This window comes from Vanessa atalanta, chromosome 3 (genome assembly GCF_905147765.1).
Source record: "Vanessa atalanta chromosome 3, ilVanAtal1.2, whole genome shotgun sequence".
Taxonomy (NCBI): Eukaryota; Metazoa; Arthropoda; class Insecta; order Lepidoptera; family Nymphalidae; genus Vanessa; species Vanessa atalanta.
Window position 1 is genome coordinate 6964649 of NC_061873.1, and position 22065 is coordinate 6986713.

At 30.9% G+C, this 22065-nt stretch overlaps 1 protein-coding gene across 4 annotated transcripts in view; it reads right to left on the reverse strand.

The window, feature by feature from the left end:
• The window catches only part of LOC125077437 (tensin-1), an 89660-nt gene that overhangs the window by 59768 nt on the left and 7827 nt on the right, over positions 1-22065 (reverse strand). For 3 of the 4 annotated variants that reach the window (XM_047689403.1, XM_047689404.1, XM_047689402.1), the window contains exons 2-3: positions 9763-9871; positions 9194-9231 (exon numbers count right to left, since the gene is read on the reverse strand). In XM_047689403.1, coding sequence (XP_047545359.1) covers positions 9194-9231; positions 9763-9871 — 147 coding nt within the window. Of the gene's footprint in view, positions 1-199; positions 625-9193; positions 9232-9762; positions 9872-22065 lie in introns of those variants that run through there. The other variant, XM_047689405.1, reaches the window with a different exon arrangement.

The following is a 22065-nucleotide window of genomic DNA, read 5'->3' on the forward strand; positions in this document are numbered from 1 at the left end:
GACCCTCTTAATGACGAGGCGAGGGTAGAAATTAAATTTATCTCGTAAATTGTCCAGAACAAAACCGTTTTATGTAAATATTCCGTAGAAATGTTCAATCCATTGTTACTTTGATCAATAATATAATAATATGGGATCCAAACGGAAATTAAAGTATAAAATTATATAACGACAAACATTTGGATTTTTCAGTTCATACCCTTAGATCAGAACTTCCCGATGACGTGGAAGTGCTACTGCTGCCGAGTCGACCGTTGTGGTGATACATTTCTCACCGAAAAACTGTATCCAGTTCAAATACAAGTTTCACTTTAACGTTTAGTTTCTTAATATGATTGATTAGCCTTTTTTCTTAAGATTCCCATCAATGACATATCACTTCACACGTTTTCCTCACAAATCACTTTTGTCATTAACTTTCATTTTCTTGGCTTGAAGGCTTGTTAAGCCCTTAAACTTTGCAGGGCAAGGAGTTCATTAAACATCTTACATAAAATACTCATTATAAGATCAGCGATGATTTTTATTAAACTCTTGTGACTAATTGGTGGAGGTGGGCCAAATTGAATTTGGGCTTATGTGTTTAATATAACATAAATAAATATCAGATTTCTATGAGGCCTATTGTTACAATAACACAAGCGTACACCTGAAACTTGTGAAATGGTATACGTGACTCAAGGAGGTGATTTATCGCTAAACTCCAAAAACATAACACACTTATCGCTCACAATCGTCGAAGGCGATTACAACCATATCGTCAATATTTTTACTCGATAATATATCGCCATCACCTTGAACGTTAGCCACAGCTATTTTGCATAAATTTGCATAAGTAAAGTGTTAGAACGACCAAACAAGGCGGAAGGAATTATTTATTGCATATTAAACTCTATATATTATTCCTTTTCTGCATTCAGTTTTCCATAAACATTTTATACCGATAATGGGTATTTCGAGTATTGTTATCGTTTTTACCAAGTTTTTTTTCGAACTGTAGCTGATCTCGTGACATCTTTTTTCTAACTAGCAAAGTTCAATGACATTAAGCAAAATAATAAACGGTTTTTAAAAAAAAATATATAAGGATGAGTTTGTTTTTAATTTTAACTTCCAATTATTTACTGAATTTATATAAAATTGAAGGTAAATCAGCGTCTTTCTGTGTAAAATCGAAATTCACAAAATTGGTAGCTACCAAAAAACTAAATTCTTTTTTAATCTCCATCAAATGTGATTCGATAAATATTAAAAATGACACATTTTTTTAAAAGAATCCTTTTGCGTAAATAATTTATTTCGCTTGTAGTCTAAACGTATAAAAAGGCAATTTGGTTTACACAGATCGCGAAGCAAACAACACGAGAGCCCACAGATAGATTTATTTATAGGACCGCTGCTAAGTAACTCTACAAGGATTTAGTGTGAACATGAAAATTTGCGAATGTGTACCACAAAGGCGCGAGTAAATTTCGCGTGCGCGTGGGCCGGTCGGCGCGCGCGTCGACACTGTCGTCAGCTCGGCCTGGCGGATTCGCGAGACTGGCCGAAAGCCGCGGGCACTCCGTAGAACGTTGCACCTGACCCGCGCCCGCAGCACCCGACACCAGCTTCCAGCTATCGTAGATGCAAACCCATCCTCTTAGCATGCCTACACGCCTAGCAATGTTACATTAACTTATCTATGATCGTCTCGTTTTAACGCCACTTGGAATTAATTTGTCAAATATTATATTTGTTTGAGACGATCTAATGAAGGAAGGATATAGAATATATATTCTTGGTTGATTTTGCCAATAACGACACGAGCTTAACGCATAGGTAACGATTTATGTATAGAAGAAGGACCCCATCTAGTGCGTGTACGGTGCAAGTATATAAGTATCTAAGCGCTGTAATCTTTATATGAATAGATAGAAGAACTACAATAGAAACGAGATTCGGTAAATATTCACTGAATACATCGAAGTCTCGGCACTTTCCACACGAACGAATGCAAAAGTATTACAGTAACATCAAACTTTGCATGGGAGATTTCTGTATTACCAAAATTATATCTATTTTTTTTTAAATAGTTTACTTTTATGCAACACATCATTAATCCTAATTATAGGCGATTATAACGTTGATGGAATGGGGTGAAGGTTATTCGTTTCAGAGATTTTAAAAGATGTTTGTGTGAATCCGAAAGTGCTGGTACAATGTGGAATGTTATAATAGAGGTTGGATGATGTTGGAAACGCTTCATATATCTTAATTATTATGTAATTAATATGATTGAATATAGTATTACTCGATGTAATATATTCTAAAAACCAATTAACAAAAATGTTATAGATATGTTAACACTTCACAAATTAAGGACTGTCAACGCGTTAAAAAACACTTACGCTCTCTAAGGCTTAAAGTTAAAATCTTAAGTAGTCTTTCAAAGCTCTGTACGCTAAGAGTCTTACTCATTTAAATTACATTGAAAAGAGTCACTATTTGTAACTTAAAACTGCTTCAAGCCATTTTCAGCTAAACATTTCAAATGGCGCTGATATGAGGTACATTCACGTCACAAATATTTTAATCACTTAGGTCATCTTGCAAAGTTTAGTATTAAATGGCTAATAAATACAATGATAAATGCAATCGTGATGTTATTGAAAATCGTTGCATGTTTTGCAAGTTCAATTCATTCACCAAATTTCGAGTAGCATCGCGTACCTTTTCTCAGTAATTTCGGCGTCCAAACGTCCTCTTCATTATCATTTTGCACCCGAGCAGCGCTATTGCGAGTTGTGAGGCGTAATGCCGGCCCCCTCATTCCAGTACCCTCCCACTCACCCCAAACACTCGCAATCTTTGTTCGAGCTCGAAATGCTGTTCGTATCGTGGTAACGATATTCATTTTCATACACAACTAGACACATACAAAAACTATTCTTTTACCAATTTCGGAAAAAACTTAAATATTGCCCATTTTGAATTAGATTTTTGTTTATACATATATATAGTAATATAAGCGTTTTGTACTTATATACTCAACCAAAATCACTAGCAGCATACAAAATGGTTATTAATTTAATTTCTAGTAGCCGATGACGTCACAGTAAGATCGTTGACTCCTCTATGGTTAACGCTACTTAACGGCTCTCGCGTATCGCTCAATGACACCCTTATGACTACATCTTTCTTTATCTTACTAAAACATTTGTTATATTAAGCCTTAATAATACTCTTATGAAAGATTAAATGTTATACGTCAATTATTAAAACAAATATAATAAGATTTTCCTAGATAAAATAATGTTACACTAAATAGTATGATAACGAACACAATTATATTATTAAAAAGTTCCTCGCTTGATTGCGGAATCTCAAAAAACCGGGTTAAATCGCGCTCATTCCATCTTTGTTAACTATATTACTTGCGTGATGTACGCGGGCTCGAAATTCATTCCGGTTTATCTTATTCGATTTATCGAATTCACATTAATCAAAGTCGGATGGATGTGGCTAGCGTGGACGCGAGCGTATATCTGTGAAATGCGAATAACTTTTTTTGAATTACGACTTTTCCAATGAATGTAAAGTTTACATAACATTTCAAACAGTAAATCAAGCTGTCACGCTAGATACGGCATTAATTAACTAATTTCACCAAGATATTCTCTATGTATTCCTTTGAAGTTTTATAGATCTACGTTTTATTTTGTAGCCGATTTTAAAATATTTTTTCGGACCAAATATTTATATTTAAGTACGAAAATATCTAACAGTAATTTAATTGACTTGTATCGATAATCAAGAATAAATATATATATTAAATTCTTCCTGTCATCTCGTGAAATACCAAAATTCCGCACATGTCGGCATACAAGTCTGCTATTTGGTTTTAATCTTATTTATTTTAAGTGAGGTGTCCCGCTGCGGCTCAACCTCACACACGGCGAGAAATAAGATTAAAAAAACGATATTTCGGTCAATTCACGAAACAACCTATCTCGCGAATAATCGCAAAGCACTTGTTTTTATTTCTTTCTTGATTATTTATTGTTGGACATATTGTTACATCGTCGATAAGTAAAAACACAAAAACGAATCGTCCTCCAACAGTCTGTGTAGAATTTATGAGAATTTTACGATCCAATTTACATTTAAAGAGTAAGTAACGGTCTCGTAAGTGGTGTTCGTGATCCCTGACTATCAATATCAAAATACATTTGGGAGCTCCTAATAACCGATATAGTTCATAAAACTAAAACTTCTCGATAGTACCAAAGCATCAAAATGCGTGATTAGAAACGATCATTTATTCGTGTTATTGAATTATTTATATATTAAACTATAAACAACGAATCTATTACGTATATTGTTTTCGATTCTTTATAGTACAATTATTTATAAATTCTTATTGCTTATTATTCATCATTAAATAAAAATATTCGATGTATTCAAATGTATCAGATTTCTGCAAAACATAAAATTCAAACATTTTGACTTAACATGAATAAATAAAGCGGTCATTATTATTAAAAAAAAAATTGGAACGAACGAAATAAAATGCAAAGCATCCAAAATACCGTCTAACAGGATATTGGGATAGCTGAAGTCCTTTGACACTCGCAAAAATATTTCACATTTGAAATGCAAATTAGGATTCGAGGCAAAAGTTGGAATAAAGTTAAAGAAAATTTAGCTTAAGTTTTCACCAGGTCAACCTAGTTGCACAAAACTTTCAATGAAAAAGTAGTTTAGTTAGACATCCAATCAATGAGGATCTTCTTCTAAATTGCCTCTCGTCATACATACATTTTGATTAATCGTGAAAAGCTTACATATAAATGAATACTAAGAACTAGAGCACATATAAATATGTTTTCATCAGAAACATTTCAAATAAACATTATTCGTAATATATGGGTTTACAAGTGACCAAAAAATGAAGTCACGCGAAGAAAATTCTTTATTCTACATACCCTTTTCAAATAACGGAGAGATAGTAGTTTGATTAATATTGTTCTTAAATTATCGTTGTCAATTTCGATTCTGTCTTAATTACGAATAAATTATACCGTCTTTATTAAATTTTATCATTAACTTTAGAAATTTCAAATGAAAAGTAAAAAATAATATCAATACATCGCATGCCCAATCTTACATACATATCATTATATAATAAATACATATACGAGACACGTGCTACTTTATCTCATCATTGCTGACTAAAAGAAGTTATTCGCCTTATATATATATTTTTAAATATACAATTTAAAAAACAAATTTATTAATTTATATCTTTAGTATCTACATGTCTCTTGAGCTCTCTTCTTGATTAATGCTAATAGTATAAGCAGTTTTCATAATAATAAAACAAATTTTGTTAAACATTACAAAGAGCTCATAGTTCGATCTCATAATAAGTAATATATTTTAAGTTTTGCTTTATTTTAATTTCCTAATTTGCTTTGTTTTTTTTTAGTATAGTATTTTATCTTCGTTCGTCTTAATTACAATTATTTTATAATTTTGTTATTTAAAAGTGATTTTATAGGTTAGTTGAGTTTTTTTTTTTATGTTGCTTGCACCTTTAAATATAACTTCTTAACATCAGTTAATTTTAAGTGTTTATTGATCAATCAATAAATACCTCTACTTTACTCTACTCTATACAATTATACTCTACATATTTAATATACTCTATATATTTTATAATAACAGTATAGTTTATTTTGTTTTTTTTTTATATTGGATATGTCTATAAACTAGCGACCCGCCCCGGCTTCTCACGATTGCAGTTTACTGATTAGAAACACACAAATGCACTTAGCAATAAAATATTAAGTTAGTAGAATACATGTATCATAGATGACAAATATAAATTATATAAAAATAAATTCTGATTTAAAACATAGGTAATAATTTGTCTATTTTCTCCGCCAAGATCAACGTTTTAATGTTGCAGTCAGTTATCCGACTAATATATCCGATATCCGATGTATCATATCTTCTGAAGTACTCAATCGAATTTTAAAGTGTAAAAGAATATTTTATACTAAATTAAATGCCAAAGCTAACTTATAAGTTTGTCTAAATAAAAAATAATAATAAAAATTGGAGAAAATAGCTTCGTATATAACCTAGAGGTTTTTACTAATCTAAAATAGATGAAAATGGTTATCATGAGTGTACTCCAGAAATTAGATACATACTATCGCGGACTTTAATCGCAGATCTAAAATAGATTTATTTATTGTATAATATGGTCATATTTTCGCTGCTACTCGATAACTATAAATTAAAGTTTTTATCTTTAAGTTATAAGCAGAAACTTTTTCTATATCAATACAATTCTTTCTATAAAATTTTACCATTATTGAATTTGTAACTCAAAAGTTCACTTTGTGTTATCTGAGATCGGTAATTATACTAGCGCTCTCGCATGTTCAGTTTGAATTCCCGGACGATTTTCCAGGCAAATCCCATTTAAAGCCATTCAGCAAAATTTTCACGCGCATTGAAACAAAATCCAGAAGTAAGTTTCTATTCAATTGAAGATAAGCCCTTTTTAGCGTTCTCTTTTTGTCCTAACTACGACGTAGCATAAAAAGGTAATGCATTTGTTTTATTTGTATGTACCTGTGTTGCAAGCCATTGTCTTAAAAGCTTCAAATGTTTTTGACACAACGAAACTTATAATACGGCGAGCGGTACCTTTATTATTTAAAATACATTTTTACGATTTTTTTTTTCATCTAATGAATTACTTTTAAAAAGGTACTTTTAATAAAATGGTGAATAAAATTCAATATACCACAAAGATAAGACAACATCGCTCAAAAAACATATCGTTAAAAGCTTTTATTTAACTCTACCTTTTATTATCTGTCGGTTGATCTTGCAACTGAATTGAAAACCAATTCCACTCAACGAATTGAACTGAAATTTTGCACCACTTGCTTTTGATGGTGATAATACAACCTAACATAAGTACATACAAACATTTTGTAATTTGAACAAAATGGTTGCCGAATAAAAGGTTTTCCAAAACGGAACCCAATTTATTTTAACAGAAATAACCTTTACCTACGTCTAAGATAAGAATCAATATTAAGAATTAAACAATTACAATCCATCACTAATAAATTAAACATAGCATATAATAAAATATCACGCTTTATTATAATAATATTTTGTATAATGTGACCAATTTAGAATGGTTGGCGAACAATGGGAACGTGACGAGCGGACGGGGCTGATCGCCATCTACTCTGCTGCTGGCTAAACGTGGACTATAGTTGGACATTTCCGTTATTCTATGAATAATTTAAAATAAACTTAAAAGCATCATTTTCTTTTACATTTAAGATATTTGCTTGAAACGAATGCAAAATTACATCAGGAAAATGTTGTACACTAATCTCCGTTCACTTGTTTAGTAAAAACAAGGGATTTGTACTTTTAGTAAAATCATTATAAAATACATAATGTCATACATATTTACAGAAATACACATGCTAATAAAACCATTCGTGTTTTGGATCTTGTCCAATGGGTCTGTACTATCTACTACGTAGGGTACATTTGAATTCACTTGAATTTTATTTTCTATTAAAGATTCTATTACATTATATTTTTATAGTATGGCAGTCGTTCTTACCGACTGGATTTTCTTTTTACAATCCTTTGAACAAAGATATTTCGATGTATCTCAAACAGAGCTAACTATTTCATTTGTAATATTAGTATTGACGTATAAAAAATAAATAAAAAGGTTATTTAATATATATTAAAACTTATATCTTAATTCAATTTCTTTCGTCAAACAAGAGTGTAAGTCGATGTTAAATAAAGATTTTATAATTTTTATTGATCAAATGTATTCAATTTCAATTTAAAAAATTACACATATTGTTAATCTTCAACGAGAACACAGAACAGTTGTCGTTTAAAATTGTATACAACGCCATCTAGTGGACATTTACTACAACACGAGGCCACATTCTTGACATATTGCGCAAGCGTTCGTGATGTTTGTACATGATTAAACTACATCAGCGATAGCACTATATAGATGGCACCACAAAGAACAAAATCCGTTATTATTTTTTAAGAGAATTTTGTTCCGGTCAGTAAATATTAATAATGATTTCAACTATCAGGTTTACATTTACATTTCGACAGATCAAACACCTGTGCGACGAACATGTGCATCTATTTGCATTTTCCGACTACGATTGGAACTTCGATCAGTTACCTACAATCTTGCTTCTACACCTACCTACATAAAGTAAGAAAAACAACTGTTGTCATGGGATTACGATATTTAATTTTGATATCGATTTATTATTGTGTATTAGTATTATTTTGATTCAACGGGTAACTGCTGCTAAATTCTTGTCTTGTCATAACGGCATTCCGTTGTTAGATTCGCTTAGTAAGTATTATTGTACAATATATATAGGTATAATAGTGAAATGGCGTTTTAGGGGTTGTTCGTCAGGCTCTAGATATCAGGCATACTTATTATGCCATCCTATGTCCTTTGGAGTTCAATCCTGCAAATTTCATAAGGTTCTGTTCAGTGATTTGACCATGGAATTGCAACCAACAGAAAGACCGACAGAGTTAATTACGCATTTATAATAATAGAACCGGTAGATGGAACACCTGAATCCTAACTTAAGTTTTCGGATTCAAATCCGGACAAGCATCGCTGATTTTGCTTGCGCTTAATCTGTGTTTATTACACACCGCATGCTCAGCAATGAAGGAAAACACCGTATGTACCTAAACCTGCTGTATCACATGAAAATCTGTCACATGTGTATCTACCGACAAGCATTGGAACAGCGTGGTGGAATTAACTCCAATAGTCCAAAACTTCATCTCAAAAAGAGAGGGTCTTTAGTCCAGCGAGACATTAACAGGTATCTATTTTACAATATTAAATATACTTACTTTCAAAATTTAAATCGACTACAGAAAATATTTTGTAATATTTGAACCGATATAAAACAAACAAAAATACAGTGTCAAAATATTAATCGAATCATTATACTTTTAACGTTACAAATAAAAGATGACATAAATAATTAAAATACCACTTATTCGCTTTAAATCATCAGCCAATAGATAAAGTAGACTAATTAACGTCGATGATTCAAAGTAATCAACTAATTAGGTACGGAATCTTAATACATACCTTACTCTCGCAGCCCGTGTGACAGACATATTTGCACACTGAAACAAGAAAGTATTTATTTAGTGTCTTGTTAATTTTAATGACCAATTAATTAGCTAGAAGCAATCATTATATCTAATTAGAAATTATTATCAATTCTATAAAAATAAAATAATTATTTTTCAACATTTACATACTTTCGACAAAGTTTTTTTTTTAAATTTCATTTAAAACGACAAGTTGTTAAGATAAGCTATATGTATATGATAATATAAAAAAAAGGAACTATATATGTACATATATATTTTTCATTAATATTAAATTTAACAAAAATGTCATTTGCATTCTGAAATCTATATAACATCCGTGACATTCAGATTAAATATTCGTCTAGAGTTCTAGTCATTTCGTGGTCAATGACCTTTGAATGTCAATAGCGTAAAATAAACAAGTAAAGAAAAAGTTTAACACAAAAAAATACATCAATATTACGCTTCACGACCAATAACTAAATTAAAATATAGAGTCGTTAAGATTCTTTTGTATCGAAACAAAACGAATTAATTATAGCGGCAAATTTAGATACTCACCTCTGCAGCAACTACCCTGGTTGTGTACAAGCTGATGACACCATTGACAGGATCTCGGTTTCTTGAATACCTTGCTCCGGAATGCGTGCGCCTGCGCTACACCCTCTTTCTGCAATGAAAATCCTCCCTTAACACACGCTTTCATAATTCCCTTAATATATATAACATATATAAATTATAATACCATTTTAAATAAAATTCGTAAAAAATCTGCGAACGTTTTCGTTTCTACTGTGGAACTCTACTGGCAATGAATAAGTAAATACGAGACATTGTTGTAGACATATTTCAATTCACAGGCACGCGGCAGTTAAATGGGTGAGTGGGCTCGACCAGCGGTCATCTCGTCCTTACCTGCTTTCAGTATCTATCCCTTGCGACTCACAATAGATATTGAATAATAGCGGTGGGAGTTGAGCCCATTCATGATGACGCACGCGCTTTCTATCGCGTACGTAAAATACTCATTATTATTATAGTAAAACGTAGTTATTATTTAATAAAAAAACAGTGGACTTAACAATGTGTGATTGTAAATAATTACGTTTATTGCTATCGACTTTCTTACAACATTACTTCGTCACATGCTACAATTTCCATTCAATGAACACCCGTCGGGGCATGATCTTTATCTTGTTAAAGCCCTGACACGTTTAACACTCGTTAGCAAATTGTAACTGACAAGTTGAATCAGATCTTGTGAAGTTTATACAAAAGTAATTCGAAATGAAACGCATCTGTTTTTGCTCTCGAATTGCTTGTAAAATGTTACTCATGCTAAAGTGGTTGTAGCAGAAAGCAGATTACAAGCTTTGTGTTTGTGTACGAGGGCTTCCAGTGCTCTCATGCTCCCAATTATAGTACAATGACGTCATAAGCCTGTGCAGGCGCCGGCGCCGACGATAACGGTGCCATTTGCGGTCCAGATGATATGAATATAATAAATCGATTCCGAATTTAAAATAGTAACAAAACATAAACGTTTTATCTCACATGAACATAAATAAAAATAATGTTATTCGATTACCGTTAAACGGAATACATGAATTAATTTATAGGAGTATGAATTGATTCAGAATAATGAGTACTAAGAAGTTAATTTTACAATGTTTTCCTTAAAGTACAACATAAAGCCCGCGAACTAGGCATTAATTATTCGAAATAAGAGAACAGTTGCAAATAGCATTATAAGAAATCACATCACGAACATATCGCTCCGCACACGTGTGCCTCAAGCACCTGCCGACGCCCATTCGCCGTATGGCCTGCGCCTGCGCCCGTGCCGGGCCGATTCACGACAAAAAAGATGTTCCTCTACAGTAGCCCTATGGGGACATATTGAGATGTAAAGTTGCACATGCCCCATTAGGTGATTGAATCAAATTTCATCGAACAGCTGGTCCTGATGCTTTCATTTAACAAAGCACTGAGCATTAAGTAGGGATACAAATAGATATCTATTTTATATGGTACCTATTCACTGGAATTATCTGGAAGATGTGAGTCTTATTTTTGTGTGTAACCCAATAATCGATATTATAGCGCTTATTCAAAGTTCTCTTTCATGACTCGTATTCATTATTTCTCATTTATAACTGATTTTGTCGTGACATTATATTTATGTTTCAAATATATATTTTAATCATATATCAATAAATGAAACACTCATAAAAAAATTGTTGTAAATAAATTAAGTAATAATACTGTTGACAGTTTACCGTTAAAAAAAGCTAGAAATAAATGAACTATATATTATTTGTGCTATAAAAATGTAGCACATCAAGCAAGCTGATGTAAAGTAAAAAAATGCTTCTGATAAATTTCATAAAATCAATCTTAAGAAGTAAGTTATAAATAATGAAAAGTAATCCAACGATTATATTAATCACGAAGAATAGTCATGAATATTATTTTAGAGTTATATCTACTGTTAACCCTGAACACGGAACTTTTGATCAAGGAACAAGTGAGCGATTGAGGATGAAAACAAAGGGTCCAATGTCGGAAAGGCGATAAATCAACGGAACCGGCACGCTTTGATATCAACCGCCATTGTTTTATAATAGTAACTAAACGACCATTGCTATTACTCAGTTATTTCTGTTCATCAAATTACTATCTTTCCTATTCACGGCTGCTAATATTTTCCACACGACTTCCTGAGTTAATTGCTTAAAATTAAGTTTAAGATAAAACAAAAAATCTTCGTAATTAAATGCATTAATTTTTGTATGCAGTTTAATTTATTCGTAAAATATTTTGTTTAATATTACAACGTTGAATATTTAAGTGACTTTTGAATGCTATTTACAATTGAAACGTGTATAATTCTCCAGTGATACGTCCTAGTTTTTTCTTTAAAACAACTAGATTGCACCAGCTTATACAATATACATATTTAAATTAACTTAACTTTGTATTATTTTTGTTTCTTAGTAAAAATATACCAAATACATTTATCTATGTAATAATTACTTATACTGAAGATATAACAAAATAGTTATATGTTGAATTTCCTATTCACTCTATACTTATCAATAAAATATGTTTTTATCTCTTGAGTAATATAATTTATGAGTTTATGGACTATCAAACGACTTTAACACAAAGCTTTCATTGCACAATTACTTCCGATTCTATCTTATTTTGGGTGAAATAAAGGAGGCACATGATAAGAGATGACACTGTTACTCTATATTAATGAACCAGTTTCTCCTTATCTAAAGTCTTAAGAAACTTTTAAACGCATATGTTATGAAATTTACAGCTTATTATACGTGATGTCGAATTCAGGATACGGCTCGAGATGTTTATAAAAAATAAGGAATTTGAGTAACAATCGAGTTAACCTATAGCGGCAATTTCTAAAGGTGTATACTTAGAGACGTGACAGGCTTTATATTAAAGGGCCTAGGACAGAAACTATACAAAAATTGTCTCACGCGCATAACATCGTGCGAACACGGTGTTGCATCAACAATCACTAGTCACATAATAATCGTGTACGATTCCTGGTAACATATTCAATACAAATTAATCTACAAGAGTGCGTGAATGCAATGCCTGATAGATCGATTCCATAATAAGCACTGTTTACGATGTTCTGCTTGTATTTATTGTGTAATGGTTGTTATAATGTAAAGGTTCTGACACACGTGCTCGTCATTAGTATGGAAGTGATCAATTGCTACTAAGGACCATGTATTCAAAAACATAACTTATATATATATACATTGACTGAGTTCAAAACTCCATTGTTGATAGATTTTCGAGCATGCTACTTTTTGAGCACAACTGGTATGCTTTGAGCGCTGTTGATTATTTTTTAATTTTATAAGGGAGTATACTTAAGATCAGAAAGAAACAATTACAGCTAAAGGTTACGCTAGTTTTAAGCATGCTAATTAGAATTTATGAAAGTTTAAATAATGTTTTATACAATTTTCAAAAATATTGTTAACGCACACATGGTTGCATTTTTTATATGATAGGTTGCGGACGGGAAAATTCGTCTACTAAGCACACTGGCCACATATGATGACGAGGTGATACCTACCCATACGGGTTGCACAAAGCACAAATGCCAGGTAAACATAATCATTAGAAAAAGTAATAATTTCATTTACTTTTTACTATATAAACAATTGCGACTCTACATTTTATTAACAACCGTTGTAAAGTCTAGAATGTTTCTGATATTCAAGATATTTTTCAGTGTCTATTAGTTATCCTTTAACAATGAGCAGTAATTTCTAGAAAGCAATCTTAATTGCTACTTTCAATTAAATATATTCCTTTAACTATAAACTGCGTACGGTTGAAAGTACCGCTCAGTTAGTCGTTACTTGAATGAGCAATCATTTTCCACCATTCACACTTTCTCTAAATAATACCTATTTTTGCTAAAAGACAATGTTTAAACCAATTGTTTTTTTTAAATATTTCTATAAGATTTTATTACGTCTGATATATGGTCGCAGCCAAATAAGTATTTTAATGTCTGAATGTGCTATTTAACATTAATTGTGTAATGTGACATTTGACATTTGCAGTTTATTATTGATATTTTGGCTATTTGAAAGTATAATATATACCTATCACGATATATAAAACCTCTTACAACTATTTATGATTTGGGTTTATGGCATAGGTGAAAGTAAATCTACCACCAGATGAAAAGTGGTCACCAACGTCCACAACTTTGGCGTTCTAAGAATCATTAACTATTCCTTACATCACTAATAAAATCTACCCTAGTAATTCTGACTGACAAATAATTATCGTTTTTCTTACTATAGTTTGATATCAGCAATAAAATATACAATATGTGCAGACTATGAATTAAATATTCATAACGAAATAAAGTGAGACTAGGTCTTTTTAGTCTTAGTTTCGATATTCTTTGTTGATATTACTCATTAAATGATTAGGACGCAGTAGCGACAAGCCTTGGATAAATTTATATCTCATGAACGTAGCAGAGTGGCGCAGTGGAAGCGTGCTGGGCCCATAACCCAGAGGTCCGTGGATCGAAACCACGCTCTGCTATAAAATATATTTTTGAAATATTATTTATGTTCAAACAACTACCACGGCATTTGTATGATTATGGTTTTCCCCTTTTATTATTAATTGAAGGGTCAGCCCCTATCTTTAAGGAAGGGTAACTCAATTACGAACGAATGCAGTAAAGGTGAAAATAATATTACGCTACATAAATATACCTGGACTTATCTATAGAAAGAAGGATATTTTTCCATTTCAAAATAAAACTTAAAATTAAACTCAGGAAACAATGCAACAAGAAATGTTGTTATTATATATATTTTCTATAATAATATACATATTTCGATTACGTTAATAAAATTGAACGCTAAAATTAAATAAAAAAAATATCGTTCACGCTCTTTTAGGCTCGTGGTGTCGTTAGGCTGTGGTTTTTATGTCTATTATTTAATTCAATTAATGACTTATGACTTTTTATATATTAATAAATCAAGTTTAATAAAATTTATTTTATAATAATTAAGGTTAAAAATGTAATTGAAAAAAAATCATCCATTAAAATATTATTGATAAAAACTGACATGACTGTTACAGTTTTATTATACGTAAAGATAGATAACCTTATATTGTATCTAAATTTTATAGCGAGTGCATGACGAACGACTATTTATTGTGCATAGATACGAACCCCACTGTTTTATAAATTACTACCCAACTTCACGAAGTTAATTACGTTAATGGATAAACTTTGTAACTAATTATTGTATTCTACGCTCGTGTAAATAAACACATACAAATAAATAGTAATTTCGCAACAGAATCCGAGAAACTTTCTTAGAACTTCAGATGATAAAATAAATGACAGAGGTCGCGGAGGATACGAGTACCACTATCGATAATGGTATACAGATATACCCATTGTATTTTATTCGTATAATATTAAATATTTATATAATACATTACTTTTTAGAAATATAGATATTACTACCCGGTGGGATTTGCAGGCCCTTGTAGGTAGCACTTATCAATTATTCGCAATCAATACTCTGTAATGCATATCTAAATTTAAAATGTGAGTGAGCCAGTATAATTATAGCCTATTCAAATGGAAGTAGGAAAAATGATAAACAAACCTTAGATTTACGTATTTCATGCGATTTGCTAATAACTCAGCTATGTTGTGCGCTATTAAGAGTTCATGATTAATATATATTTATTTATAATATAAAACTATTACACTTAACCATTTATTTCCACTTTAATTTTAATTTCGATTTTTCGAACAGTTTCGTCGACGTTTGAAACGCAATTTTTTCGCAAATCCATATTTAATATCATAGACTAATCAAGCTCTCGACCAATGATATCGCGTCTATTTGCTGTCAAATGTTGTTTATTTGGCTTTTTTCCTGCTATGGTTGGAATATAGTATACAGGCACAAGAATATATATTTAATATTTGAAATCACTTGGTTGACGGTGCATTAGGAAGTTCGAAGTAGGTTATTATATCTCGCAGTGCAGTCTGCCTGCCTTTCTAATATATTTTCATACATATTTTATATTAATAACGGTGTGACAATCATAATAGTGAGTAAGGATTAAATTATTAATTTAATTCGCTTTGTAAGGCTGAATTTATTACAATAATTGTTAAAATATAGGTAGGCTAAAGGATGTTCAGTCTACATAACTGTGAGTGAACGACACAAATAGTATCTCTATAAGGTGGAGTGAAAGTCCAATTTAAGTTACAAAGGAAGTCTTAATTTGCAAAGACACGAAAATGATTTTAGGTACAACGAAATATTATTTACTCATTCATTTAAAATAATCGAAACAGATATATATATCCAATATATCTGTTTCGATATTGAAAGCCGAGATGGCCCAGTGGTTAGAACGCGTGCATCTTAACCGATGATTTCGGGATCAAACCCAGGCAGGCACCACTGAATTTGTGTTAATAATTCATCTCGTGCTCGGCGGTGAAGGAAAATATCGTGAGGAAACCTGCATGTGTCTAATTTCAACGAAATTCTGCCACATGTGTATTCCGCCACTGGAGCAGCGTGGTGGAATATGCTCCAAAACCTTCTCATCAAAGGGAGAGGAGGCCTGCTGGGCTAGCAGTGGGAAAATTTACAGGCTGCTAATGTTAATGATATATATATCTGTTTCTATAATATATATATCTGTCTTTATATATATATGATGTTTATAATCTATTTTCTGGTATTTTTATTAAAAACATATTTACTTTATTTTTTATAAAGTAATTAAAACTGAATCTACTATATCAATTGATTTCATGTATGATGTGTAGAATTAAATGAGTTTTAATAAATAAAAAATAACACCGTTAGAAAAATTTAAGTCTACATGCCAAACAGGCAAACACGTATAGATTAATAAGATTATATTTATTAAACACTCTATATACATAATATTTATATAATAGAACCGTTAAAGATAAAGGTATTATTAATTAAAAAAGAAATTGAAAAATGTACGGACGCACAAGTCTGTAATTTTACTTTTACGTAAAGTAAAATTTTTGACAAAAATCACATAATAGATTGATATCCAATATCCCGACCATTCAATTTACAGAAACGTCTCATAGCTATTATATTTTAAAAGATTTTCTCATATGCTCCTGGTAATGTAATCAAACGCATACAGCTGTTGATACAGATGTTAACCAACATCTGCTTGCGAAATAATAACAGTAAAACTCGAGCGTAAGTATTTTTACTGTAGTCGAGTATTTCTCTTTTTACCAATATGAAGCCCGCTAATAAGTTTATCGCCGACAAAATATTTCCATTTCAAGACCACCCGTACCGTAAATAATGCTGCTAACGTCTCCGTCGTGTTTGTTTGCTTCTCAATAATATTTACGAATACATGTGAATTGTCATTTGATTCAATATTATATGTACGTCAATACTACGGATACATATAGCTAATTGATTATCTAAACTCACTACATGGTGAATATAAAATAGTAGTAACAGCATGTAAAAATCCAGTGCTGGATAAAGGCCTCCTATCCATTTAAGGTGAAAGTTGAGACCCCCAGGTGTAGGGCAGAATTTTATCTAACAAATATCAAATATTAATATGTGTTCGATGATGCAATATTATTACCACAACATTTGAAAAACCTATTAATTGAATTGAGTTATTTGAAAATGTTAATCCGGTACAACGATAAGCTTTACATGCTTATCTTGGTACGGGATTTCTACGGGATTATAACACTGCAATCTTCCTTGCGCCAGAATTCGATAAAACCTTATAAACTAGACATTAGATTAACAATAAATAAATAAATTCAATAATGATATCATAATGATTTAATTAATTAAAAAAAAGGGAATGGAACTAAATAAATTGGTTCATACACAGAAAGCGAGGTATTTTTAAGATTGATATATCGACGTTAGTCAACGACAAAAGTTTTAATCAAAATTCTATTTATCTTCGTTAAGAGTTGCATTTCATGGCGTGTTTCAATTAAATTAAATCTTGACTAGTTATTTATAGGGGCCGAGTAAAAGATGCGTTCACTGCTTAATGAGCGTCGATTGTTAAGAAAAATTTAGGGAATAAATGTCCAGTCGTTTAAATGAAAAATGTCGTTACGGTGAATTTGGAAATCCAAATGTACATCACATTAATTGTTTGTTCTGGAAATGAGAGCACAATGGCACTGTTCGAGGCTGTTTCGCGCTTTGTTTGCTAAGTTTTGAAACTTCACCGTGACATCATACGCACATACACTTGTGTATGGCATACTCAAAGCGGCTGCCTTACGCAATTTTATAGATAAACTCCTTTAAAATGCTATCTTAAATATTCATTGGTTGCTAACGACGACATTCAAGAATATACCAATATATAACTTTCCATAGTATTTTACATACACTTTCAGTTCTTGCGTTCCTTTTTGTTAAGTTTACAATACGTCAGATTTTTCATTAACATAATCGCCCTGAGATATTTATTTAAAATACGAGTATAGTGTAGGTATTTTATCATATAGAGTTGTGTATGTATAACGATAAATGTTTATTATTATTAAAGTATATCCTAATTGCTATTAGTAGTACATGCCAAAACTCACTATGTTAAGTAAGTATATTAATAAAATAATATATTTAAATAATTTAGTATTATAATGTTGTCTTAGATTTTCGCGATTATTACACATTGAAATAAAACTAGTTTTTAACGGATTTAATCGCGTATATTAGACTGTCTGAGTCTGCCCGTGACCACGAACACTGCAAAGTGCTCGAAACGTCGGGATGTTAAAATAATTAATATACGCGATTAAGTCCGTTAAAAACTAGTTTTATTTCAATGTGTATTAATCGCGTAATTAGTTTTATTTCAATAATTTAGTATTTCTTTCAGATATTTAAAATTTTATTCGGAAGTTGCGATGCTATTAAATCTCCTGTATATTGTTTATTTTATTCGTTTATTCTTATAATTTTTAAATAAAATGTTTTTGATAATGAAAATAACTTAAAGGTAACTTGACCACCAAATCTATATATAAATTGATATTTAAATTATCACAAAAGTCAAATAGAATTCAATAATTGAATTGACAATGAATATCTATTGTATAAGAAATCACCATACTAATTTACTTGGTGGTAATGCTTTGTGCAGTGCTGGATGGCTACTGTCTACAGTCTACTCTGTCTACTGAGTACACATCATAAGTATATTGTACCGCCAAGCAACAATACTCAGTACTGTCGTGTTCCGGTTTGAAGGGTGACCACTTACCTAAAACGTACACACTTTGTTAATAATCTCAATATTTGTATAAAATTTGTAGAAATAAAATTTATCAAATGAATTCATTATTAAATAAAATATAACATAATACCTAAATCCTTGCGTCTCGGGTCACGATACCGATTAGGGAAATCATTTTGTTTCTAAATTCGGCTTTATGAGAAGACCGATTTGCCATAACAATAAGACAATGCCTTTTTCATGCAGACATAAAAGATGCCTTAAACGAGCCATGAGTGGTCTTTTTGTCATTTGTCAGAATATTTGACGAATATTATCATAATATAAACAAGTTTCGACTTAATAACTTCCCTACAAATATCTGCCGCGTTTTATGAAAACTAATAGAATGAAGTATAACGTCTTAATACATTTTAGATATATTTTATATAATCATATGAATAGTAATTTCGTTTTCGTTTCGTCTTTAATATTCAATACGGCGATTATATTATATAACTAATGAAAGGATAATTATTAAATAAAGATTTTACGTTCAATATTATTTTTGTCATTAAGATAAAAATAAAATGATAAGCAAAATAATGAAGTTTACGCAGTTATAGGTTTTAAAGTAGAATTTGTTTTTTCTTTACTTAAGGATAAAAGATTAACGTTCGAAATACGTCATAGAAACATATTTTTTTAATTGATTAAAAAATAACGTATAAAACAGTTAACACTTAACATAGGGATTAAACTGTAACAAATAAAAAGAACTTATGTTTTCAAACTAAGTGCCTCTCTTGGTATTCTTAAATTATGTACCACAGTCAAAAGGTAGTGTTACGGAGCGTTTTAAAACGAAGTTAATCGGATTAGTGCGAGACAGTATTGTATTTCGTAATAACGCCCGCAACATTAGCCTCGCTAGATCGAAATAACTTTTGTGTCTTTCAGTCTGCGTTTTAATCGTACTTAAACTTAATTTTAATTTAACTGTTATATGTAAATAGGTAGTGTATTATAAATTCTAATTCGCTAAAGCAAATAAGCGTAAAGGGTAATTTACATGTTAATTGTTTTTTTAATAGTATCGAAATTAGGTGTCTAGATATGTTTAAATAAAATATTAAAGTGTTCTTGAAAATATATATAATTTAAGTATTTACTGTAATAATACTGCGATTGAGCAAAACATAGATTAAAATCTATGCAAGTGTGCACCAGAAGTGATAATGTGCTTATTTTTTAGTTATAATTCTCCTTATTGATAATTAAACAAACAATTCCAAAGAATCCCGACGGATGTCGTCAATTTGTCGGGCGTAATTCTGCCACGTTAAGACTATTGCCCAACAGTAGAACTACTTATTAAGGGCTGTTCTACGGATTATGGTAGACTCAGGTAAAAATAAGTCAATCATAGGTAAATTATTTACTTACTACGTGATTTCGTTTGTATTTTTTTGTTCGAGCTATACAACGACTACATGTCTTTGTTAACATTTGCATTGTTTCGCATCAATAGATTGATTTATGGAATGAACGAACTTACGGTTTTTTGTGTATTTACGTACTACCTATTCAATAATCACGATCAAAATTTACCTTCTAGGGAAATCCTTTTATTTCGAATACTTACAGCGTCCTATGTAAATATGTGAATACTTTCGTTTCCATTAATATAAACCTATATTAATGGAATATTTTATATACAAGGAAATAACTAGTTTTTAAATTATTTTCTATAAACAGACAATGTTTAGTCTGAGGGCTGGAAAATATTTTAAGCTTATTGAAAATAATATCATCAAGTTTAATATTCATATTATTATCATATATATTTTATCTTGATAATATGATTCACGAATATTTCACTTATAAACACTTATCAAAAATATGTAATATACAAATAAATTATCATTTGTTTGTAATTCAAGCAAAGGAAACACGCTGTAATGCCTGTTAAAGTCAGCTTTAATATCGTAATCGTTCAGTTTCCATAATCAAAATCAAAGTGAATTTACGGTAAGCTTGTCACACATTTTGACTTAAAAAAAAATTATTACAGCTACATTGTCACAGCTTCGATCCAAAATAAAAAATCAATTTGTGTGTGTGTGTGTGCAATTCACAAACGGTAGAAGTGATATTTAATTATATATTTTTTTTGCCTCTTTGTCGTGAGGCATTTTCGTTTTATTGAGTTTAAAATCACAACGACTTTAAAAAAGTTTGGCTACAAAAGAAAATAAACCCTTTTTTATTTAATTCAATACACTATTTACGTAGCAAAGTATTATAGATTATGGTTGCTCATTTATGTTTAGCAGTGACAAGTTAATTGGTGTCAACGATTGAAGCGACTAGAAAACGCTGACGATAGCTACGCTGTCATCGCGTCAATAAGTCACGCCCGTCGCCAATCGAGGAGACCCTAAGGAGGATCCTATAATTACTTCACGTTAGTATTTAGTACCAGTGGTGATAAAAACATTCGATACATATCGTATGAATAGATTAAATTACACTTAATATTTTAACCATTTTAATTAATCCAAATTGTTAAATTTAAACCATGACAAAACAAATTATATAGTACGGCATCTCTTTTGTTTAATATATTATAATAATCTCTTATACGAGCCAAAATATATCGGTATCGCACGCGGTCGCAATTTACTTAAGCACCCTGTTTCAATCTGCTAAACTTTTTATTTATGCAACGTAATCTATGTATTTCGCCCTTTTGTAATCAACGAAAAATACTGCTACAAAACTGTTATCGTATACTTTAATCTAACGAAACGGTCCGCTAGCTTCTATTAAAAAAGATAAATTTAAGCTTATGTGTCTTATTAAAATTCGCATGCATATTGCTTTAATGAAAATTAATTACGTGTAACTCTACTTTTAAGCATAGTCACTTCCCTTTCTGAACCTTAACACATTTGCATTTACATACTTAAGCTACAAAACACGGAAACTATATCTTTTATAACATATTTATTTATTTTATTACCATGGACGTGC